General features: G+C 57.1%; 3 protein-coding genes across 3 annotated transcripts in view; all 3 read left to right on the top strand.

Annotated features, from left to right (window-relative positions):
- The window catches only part of S100A13 (S100 calcium binding protein A13), a 14,717-nt gene extending 13,808 nt beyond the window's left edge, over positions 1-909 (top strand). The window contains exon 3 of the mRNA XM_012658660.1: positions 669-909. Coding sequence (XP_012514114.1) covers positions 669-812 — 144 coding nt within the window. The 3' untranslated portion in view covers positions 813-909. The remainder of the gene's footprint in view (positions 1-668) is intronic.
- A 2,505-nt stretch (positions 910-3,414) lies between these two features.
- S100A14 (S100 calcium binding protein A14) lies at positions 3,415-5,621 on the top strand. The gene is made up of 4 exons (XM_012658661.1): positions 3,415-3,509; positions 3,894-3,998; positions 4,462-4,608; positions 4,820-5,621. Exons 2-4 carry the CDS (start codon positions 3,969-3,971, stop codon positions 4,955-4,957), a joined length of 315 nt encoding a protein of 104 aa, XP_012514115.1. The 5' UTR covers positions 3,415-3,509; positions 3,894-3,968; the 3' UTR covers positions 4,958-5,621.
- Positions 5,622-6,704: 1,083 nt separating this feature from the next.
- S100A16 (S100 calcium binding protein A16) overlaps positions 6,705-8,418 on the top strand; it is a 6,060-nt gene continuing 4,346 nt past the window's right edge. Inside the window, exon 1 of the mRNA XM_012658662.1 lies at positions 6,705-6,920. The gene's annotated coding sequence lies outside the window, so the exon portion shown is untranslated. The remainder of the gene's footprint in view (positions 6,921-8,418) is intronic.

Below are 8,418 nucleotides of genomic sequence, written 5' to 3' on the forward strand. Positions count from 1 at the left end.
CAGTCAACTTTTTGGTTGTGATTGTTTATCTGACAACAAATCCTTTGATCAGGACGTCCACTTTATAGTATCCACTGATTTCTTCATAGGCCTATTTTGAGAGATTTTGTCAAGGACCTTCTAGAAAATCAGATACCCCATGTCTTTGCCATTCCCCTGATCTACCAGACTAGTAACCCAGCTGGATAAAAGAGAAGATATTAGGGTTATGCAAATGAGCATCTGAGTACTGGGAGTTTCTCCAGCTTTCTGTGAAAGAGGAGGCTGGACTGAGAAGGCTCTGAGGGTGGACAGACTGGATCCATCCCCAGGACAGCTCCGACCTGGAGCTGGCTCATACCTGCTGGTGAGAGCAGATTGTATGCATTACTTCCCAATGATATCATGTTTGCAGTTTATAATTGGCCATAGTGGGAGTATTTACACCACGGCAAGCACTACACATCAGGCCCTCCCACCTCCCTCTGCTGGTGTCCCTTGGAGCTGGGACCCCATGGCAATACAATCTTGGGGCTGCAGCCTCATCCTTCAGGTAAGAGGCAGGTACCAGTGCTCTCTGTGAGGGAAGGGAAAGGCCTTCAGAGAATGGCAACTGGCAATTCTTTCCTCTCTTCCCATCTTAAGAACCCCAGTTTCTAATCCTACCCTTCTCCTTGGTGTCCTCTCAGGATGTGGGCTCCCTGGATGAGAAGATGAAAAGCTTGGATGTGAATCAGGACTCGGAGCTCAAGTTCAATGAGTACTGGCGACTGATTGGGGAGCTGGCCAAGGAAATCAGGAAGGAGAAGGCTCTGGAGATCCGGAAGAAGTAAAGCCGGCTGGCTGGGATGGGGGCGGGCAGGGCAGGGCTGGGCAGGGCCGAGCAGAACCCCACTGTCCCCAAATAAAGCTTCCTCCTTGAAACACAAATGGTTCTTACTCACACCCGCCCTGGTTTCTTCTCTTGAGACCAGGTGGTGGGAAAGCTCTGCCTTGACCTGAGGGTGGGTCTGAAAATTATGAGCTCTTTGAGGACAGGGAGTGTTATTCATCTTTGAATATTCTGTAGCATCTATTAATAGCACCAGGTCTTGTATACAGCAGGTGCTCAATAAATGGTTGAATGAATATATGAAAAGTAGAGACAGAGACATGGGGCAGGTGAGGTGATCCCTATCCCACTAGGTACCTCCTGGGGCTCAGCTACATGTCCCAGGCTGCAGTTTTCTTGCTCCTAGGGTTTGGCCAGGAGGGTAATGATGGTAGTGGACATGTGTTCAGGGCTTACTAAGTGCCAGGCACAGTGCTAAACATTTTACCTGCATTATCTTTAATTAATTTTCAGAGCCCTTTGAGTTAGGTACTGTTTTTAAGTCCTGTATTAAAGATGAGGAAACAGATTTTAGAGAGGTTAAGTCACAAAGAGAATAGGTGGAACTGGGTTGAAATTCCGGAGCCTCTGATTAACCAGGATCCTCTCTGGATGGGTGCTTGGGAACACTTGGACCCTCCTCCCGCCCTCCCGCCATAGCAGCGGCGAAGCAGAAGGAGGGACAACAGGTTTAGTTCAAGGACTGCGTGGGGGCGAGGGTGTGGTGGTGCCGCAGGAAGCAGAACTTTTGGCACGGAATTCTTATCCTTCCTGGCTCGAGGGGCATGTGGTTTGCACTCCCGACCACCAGAGGGAGCAGGGGCGGGGCAGCTCGCTGTCATTGCTGCACCAGCAGGTGTCCATGTGCGGCAGCTGCTAGTCCAGAGGAATATTTGGGTTCAGACAAGCTCCCTTTCACACACCATGAAAGGGTCCCAGATTGAGACCTTCCATCTAAGGGCCCCCAGACAGAGGCGGCAGAGGGACCTCCAGACTGGGCATCTGTGGGACCATTGCAAGTGGAGACAGCCACAGGGGCTCCCACACTGGCGGGCTCCCTCACAGTGAGAGACTCTATGAGGGACCCTCAGACTGAGACCCCTCAGAGGAATCCCAGGCTGAGTCACTCTCAGAGAAGCCGTCAGATTGAGAGGCCCTCAGAGGGGTCCCTGGATTGAATCCGTTCAGAGGAACCCTCAGATCGAGACGCTCTTGGAAGGGCCCTTCTGTTGAGACACAGAGGGCCCTGGATTTGAGACCAAAAGTACAGGGAGGCCCTAGAACTGTGGTCCCCAACACCATGGCCATGGACCGGTACCAGTCCAGTCCGAGGCCTGTTAGGGACTGGGCAAAAGAGCTCCGCTGTCCCCAAACCCTGTTGGCGGAAAAGTTGTCTCCCATGTAACTTAGGAAGGGGGGCACACAGCAGGAGGTGAGCAGTGGGACATTGCTCACATCACTGCCTGGGTCCCCCTCCCCCCACAGAAAAACTGTCTTCCATGAAACCGGTCCCTGGTGCCAAAAACGTTGGGGACCGCTGCCCTAGAAGATGATGTGGGGAGGGAGATGGGGAGGTATGCTCTTAGGAAAGGCTCCCAGGAACTTGGGCTCTGGACTCTGCCCCATCCCTGCCCTGCCCCACATTGTCTCTGTCCTTTCTCCCCACGCCCCATGACTTCAGGTTCCAGGCCTCTGGCCCTTGGCAGGTGAGGAGGACCACCTGGGTCAGACTGAGTCCCTGATCCTGCAGTCTGCGCTCCCAGGGATGTCATATTGGGTACTGGATCAGAGGCAAGTTGCAACTGCTAGGTTCGGGAAGGCACTGGGTTCTCAGGTGCTGAGCGAGGGAGGAGCATGCAGCCCGACCAGTTTGGAGAGGTTGTTAGCTGCCAGGCAACCCATTTGGGCTTTGGAGAGGTTGTTAGCTGCCAGGCAACCCATTTGGGCCTTGCACACATGGACTCTGGGCCACAGTGGGAGCCGAAGGGGAGTGGGGTCAACACGCACCCAGTCTGGCTCCGTCCCCCAGGCTTCTTCTCCTGACCTGGGTTCTCTGCATTCGTCTCTGCCATCAGGACTGGGAAAGTCTGGGCTCTGGGCAGGCTTGGGTGTCACTATCCAAGTCGGCCTTGGTTGAGAGGAGTGTGTGTGTGACACATGGAAAGTACAGAGAAGTTCCTGTGAACATGCCTCACACTCCCCACAGTCCCACAAACCCCGCTTTGACCCGCCTCTGTGTCTCCTTCTTTTCTCTTACTGACCAGACCAGTCTGCTTCTCTGCCCCACAATTCCCCCAGGCCCTTCCACCTCCCAGATGCAACCCCAGGGGTCTGGAAGCCCTCTCTCCCTCTCCTCAGGCTTCCTTCCCCGCCCCCGCCCTGTCTCTATGACTCTTGTTTGCTGATCTGGGGCCAGGGGCATCCCAGCCCCAGCCCTCCCTGGCTCCCTTCTCCTGGCATGGCTGGGTGGGGGTAGGCTCAGGAACTCTGGCCAATGAGGGTGGGGCCCACACCGCTGGCTCAGGGCCCAGGCTGCTGCAATAGCAGGGGTGGCTTAGGGATGAGGCCCCGCCCCCTGCCTCCCCTCCCTTCCCCCAGGTATAAAAGCTGAGCTCAGGTGAGCTGGCTCCTCCTGTCCTGTGTCAGCGGCTGCCAGCAGGTAAGAAAACCCAGGGCTTTTCACCCAAATGGGCTGTCCCCCTGTCTAGAGGGCTTACTTAGTTCGCCCTACCCTAGTGTGCCAGGAGGAGGGCAGGGGGACCAGGTCCTGGAGATTGGGGTGTGAGTGTTTCAAACGGAAGTGGATGGTTGGAAGAAGTGGGAGGAATGAGGCTTAGGTGAGGCCCTAGGGATTCCCTCTGAATGGGTTGGCCTGGGGGCTGTGACCTTAGCTCCCGGAGCCTGGGCAGGGACTGGGTCTGTGTGGAGTTCTGTCTGACAGCTTGGGTGAGGCACAGACTATCTGGGGTGGAACCAAGGCGGGTAGTTGGGAAAGAAATCCTGAACTCTCCCCTCACCTCTGGCCTCCCCCTTCTCTGCGCAGATCATGAGCCATCAGCTCCTCTGGGGCAGCCTATAGGAAGCAAAACTCACCAAAGGACCAAGCGCACCAGGCACCATGGGACAGTGTCGGTCAGCCAACGCTGAGGTGGGCCCATCCACTCCTGGCCTTTCTGTTCCCACACTCCTCTCCTCCACTCTCAGGGTCTATGTCCCCCAGTGACTTCTGCCCCTCACCTTGACCTTACCCTGCATCCCAGATCCTGCTGGTGAGACCTGAGCCCCCTCCCTCAGGCCCACACAGGGTGATGCAGATGGAGTCCTCCTGGAAGAGAATGCCTGGGTGCATGCTGGGACCTGCTCTGCCTGAGCTGGGGGGTGGTGGGGAGGGAAGCCTTGCTCAACCTGTGGCTCGGGCAGAGGCCACTGTGGCCCGGAGGCTGGGCCGGGGGTGGGAGCAGAGGGGCTGGATTCTGGGCTGTGGAGTAGGCAGGAGCCCATGTGCCTTCCAGCTGTCTTCTGCCCTGTTGGCTTTGCCAGGCTCCCGGGAAAGCAGGGTGTCATAGGGTGGGTGGAGCCATCCTAACACGGGTGATGTCCTCTGCCCTCAGGATGCCCAGGAATTCAGTGATGTGGAGAGGGCCATTGAGACCCTCATCAAGAACTTCCACCAGTACTCTGTGGAGGGTGGGAAGGAGACGCTGACCCCCTCTGAGCTACGGGACCTGGTCACCCAGCAGCTGCCCCACCTCATGCCGGTACTGAGGGAGTGCACCCTGCCCCAGCCAGTACCCTGACTTCCCAAGCAAGTGCTCCAAGACCCCACCCACCTTGGCACTAGCAACCCCAGTCCTTCCCCCTTGCCAGTGCCAGGTAGGCTCAGGTCCTGCTGCCTGCCCCGGGGCAGGGCGGGGTGGGAAGATTTGAAGGTGCTGCCTCCCTGAGCCATAGTGTCTTCCCTCCCCTTAGAGCAACTGCGGGCTGGAAGAGAAAATCGCCAACTTGGGCAGCTGTAGCGACTCTAAGCTGGAGTTCGGGAGTTTCTGGGAGCTGATTGGAGAAGCAGCCAAGAGTGTGAAGCTGGAGAGCCCTGTCCGAGGGAGTTGAGAGCTCCCCCTGCAATTCTTGGCAGGTGTTGGGAAGAGGGGACCTTAGAGACTGTGGGTCTGGAAATAAAAGCTCCTCCCTTCCGCCACCGCCCTATTCCCCAGCCTGCACCTCTCCTCACCTCTACAAAGTCCACGTCCCAACGGCCTTCCCCAGGGTTTCTGTGCACTTCCGTCCTGGGTGCTCCGTGGAGCTTATGGGTCCAGGAGTCCCCACCAGAGGGAGGCTTGGGGGTGGGTCGGGCCAGGGATGGATATTGAGGGATGGCTGGAGGGATGAGGACAGTGCGAGGGCCAAGGAATTTGGTAGTGGGGGAGGGCAGAGAGAAGCTGGGCTATGGGAAATGATTTGAAGAAAGGGGCTGGGAATATGGCTGGATATTAGGAACTAAAATTGGTCTTTAAGAACCTACCCCTCCTAATCTCTTCCCCAACCCAAACCACAGCTGTCTGTTCAGTGCTGTCCCTTCCTGCCTCCAGCTCTGCCCCAGCCTCCTCCCAGGACCCTCCCTGGGCTAGGGCAGGGGAGGAGGGAGAGCAGGGCTGGGGGAGAGGCTGAGGAGGGTGTGACCTTGGGGTGACAGGACCAGCTGGGTGCTTGGGCATTTACAGAATGATGGTTTGTTTTGTATCATTTGATTAATAAAAAAATGAAAAAAGTGAAATATGTTGTCTTGACTGGATACCCTTCCCCCAGGATCCACGGGTGAGGGGAGCTTGGGGGTGAATGGCATCATCAGTGGGCTGGGACCTGTGGGGCTGGAGTGGTTGGCAGTGGAATTGAATGGGGACTCACTTTTCCCCATGGATTTGGGTTGAGGGTGGTACCAGGCCCAAAAGGTGGGTGACCTGGCCCTACTCTGGGGGACAGGCTTCTCTTTGCCAGTGGGCAGCCCTCTGACAGGAGATGAGGGTGTGTGCGCACACCTGGGGAAAAGGCTATGAACCCAGGTGTGCTGAGCCCTGGCTGACTAAGAGAAATGCGGGGCTGAGAAACAGGCTGACTGGCCTAGGTTGGAATCTCAGCTCTGCCGCCTATCTCCAGATCTTTGTGCGTGCCTTCAGTGTCAATTTCCTTATCTGCAACATGGAGATATCCACCGTACTTCCCTCACAGGATTGTTAGGAGATAGTGCCACGCGTCATGTAAAGTGCTCCGTCATGTAAAGTGCTCGTCAGAGAGCCTGACACATGATGAGTGTCCAGTGAAGGGACGTCATGTCATAACCGTTGGAGTGGGCAAGTGGGCCCCTTCTCTGGTTTCAGCTGACTTCCAGTATGGGGAAGTCAAGCTGGCCAGTGTCCTCGGGTGGAGGGGTGGGAGGTTTCCAGAGGAATCCTCTGCTGTACGTGAAGGGTCTTAGGGACAGGTCTCAGGAGAGCTCCTGATGGGCTGGATTGGAGACGGAAGAGCAGGGAGCCAGACGCTGGTCTCTGGTGTCCGCCTTCTGACTTGAGCCCGCAGAAATCAGGTGTTCACTCCTGCAATCCCAACAGCAAGGAAGTTTCTGTGGCCAGTTAGGCTGGCCTGGAATGCTAACTGAACTTGTCTGTTGGGGGGGCCCCTGAAACTGGGCTCCCAGTGACCCAGGTGAGGAGGGCAGGTGACAGTCCTTCCTGTCCTTTCTCTACCCTGTCAGGTTCTGCTCAGGCCCTGCAGGGTTAGGAGGGTGGGGTTGGGGGAGTGCCAGCTTCCACCACTCCCTCTGGGGTGGGGGTAGAGGGGTGTTAAAAAAGGTGTGTATCCCTTTAACAAGGGCCCAACCCCAGGGCCAAGTCAAAAGGGAGCTCAGTACTATCTCCCCACCGAGCCAGCTCAGCGGGCAGGGCCAGGAGGGAGTGGGACAGATTCTGGGAGTGCAGCGGGGAGGAGTCCCGGTTGGGCTGAGCGCAGGGAGCTGCTTGGCAGTGCCAGAGCCCAGGCCCCAGAGCCCTGCCGGAGCAGAGGCGGACAGAGGAGGCAGGTGAGCAGCCCAGGACTGGCCTGGGAGGACTGACGCTGCCGGAGGGGCCCCGCAGGCTTGGGAGGCCAGGAGAAGGGGCGGTGGAGGGGGCCTGGGGAGAGGGGCCTGCCAGAGACAGGGCAGGAAGATTTGTCAATCATTAACTTTCCCCAAAGGCCACTTTGGGAGTGGGGAATCCTGGTGGGGTTGGGGGCTGGGTGAGGCCTTCAGAGGGTTGGATGGGGTGGCGAGACCCCCTCCCTGGCCCAGCAGCTGATTGGGCTCCTGTCCAGGGGCTGGGCCACTGGGCAGAGCGTTCAGAAGCTTTGCCCACAGCTGCTCGATCCTCCCCAGGCAGAACAGGGCAAATGTGTGCTGGTGGGGCAGGGGGTGGTCAGACCCCGGGCTCAGGCCTCACTGGGAGAGGGAACGGGGTTCAGAGGAACGAGGGAGGGCCCAGGAAGCCTGAAAACCCTGCGAGAGGAGGCAGGGGCTGAGGTGGCGTCTGCTCCACCTCACGACCCAGCCAGCTCCCTGGAAGCAGGCCCCATTGTGCTCTGAGAGCTGTTCCCGCAGCAGGGTGATGGGACCTCAGAGGAACCTGTGTGAGGCCCTGGGGGAGCCTAGGAGCTCCGGGAGAGGGAAGGGGTGAGGGAAGGGGTGAGGGAAGGGGTGAGGGAGAGCTTCTGCACCTCAGGACCCAGGCAGGTCCTGGCTTGACTGGCTTGGCTTGGCAGAGCCACCTGCGCTATAGGAGCATTCCCCAGCCCAGCCCAGTTGGGTGTCGGGTGGGGGTGAGGCCAGGGGTGCTGGTGAGCCAGTTGCAGCCTTTTCCTGAAGACTAGGAAAGAGCTCTGAGTGTTGGTGAGGTCGGGGGCTGTACGTGTGTGTGTGTGTGTGTGTGTGTGTGTGTGTGTATCCACAACAAACTCCTCCAACTTCACTTGTCTGGAAAAAATTTTGGAAGCTGGCTTTCTTACTCCAAAAGCAGAAGTGAGTGGAAGGTTGATGGGATACCCTAGCAGAGGGGATCAGAAATGGCAGAGTTCCTTCTGTGTGTGTGTGTGTGTGTGTGTGTGTGTGTGTAGACATAGTGAGTCCCGTGAGGGTGGGGAGGGGTGAGGCAGGGCACCTGTGCCAATGACTGGCCTCGTGGAACTGGGAAAAGAACATAAGAGGGAGCAGAGAATGGGGCTGTTGAGGCTGGAGAGATTCGTACTAAACAGCCTTGCAGACAGAGATGGCATTACCAGTTCAATTCGGATTGTACCTTCCCTGTATGTTGAAGGCAGTGGAGACAAATGACAAAGCAAGAAGGGAACGAATGAATGAATGAGCGAGAGAAGGAATGCATTACTGAGCAAGCGAGTGAATGAATGAGAGCGAACACATGAGTCAATGAATGAATGAGTGTGAATAAGTGATCGAGTGAATCGAAGGTAGATGGAGGGGACGCTGAGAACGCCAGACTCAGGCCAGGCTCTGGAGAGGACAGGGCTGAGGAGGGACTGGAGTCCAG

Source organism: Propithecus coquereli, unplaced genomic scaffold (genome assembly GCF_000956105.1).
Source record: "Propithecus coquereli isolate 6110/MARCELLA unplaced genomic scaffold, Pcoq_1.0 Scaffold59, whole genome shotgun sequence".
NCBI classification, from domain to species: Eukaryota; Metazoa; Chordata; class Mammalia; order Primates; family Indriidae; genus Propithecus; species Propithecus coquereli.

Coding starts and splice junctions, on each gene's coding strand:
- S100A14 (XM_012658661.1), top strand. CDS start 3,969: ATGGGACAGTGTCGGTCAGCCAACGCTGAG. Junction 3,999..4,461: donor GTCGGTCAGCCAACGCTGAG/GTGGGCCCATCC, acceptor CTCTGCCCTCAG/GATGCCCAGGAATTCAGTGA. Junction 4,609..4,819: donor AGCTGCCCCACCTCATGCCG/GTACTGAGGGAG, acceptor CCCTCCCCTTAG/AGCAACTGCGGGCTGGAAGA.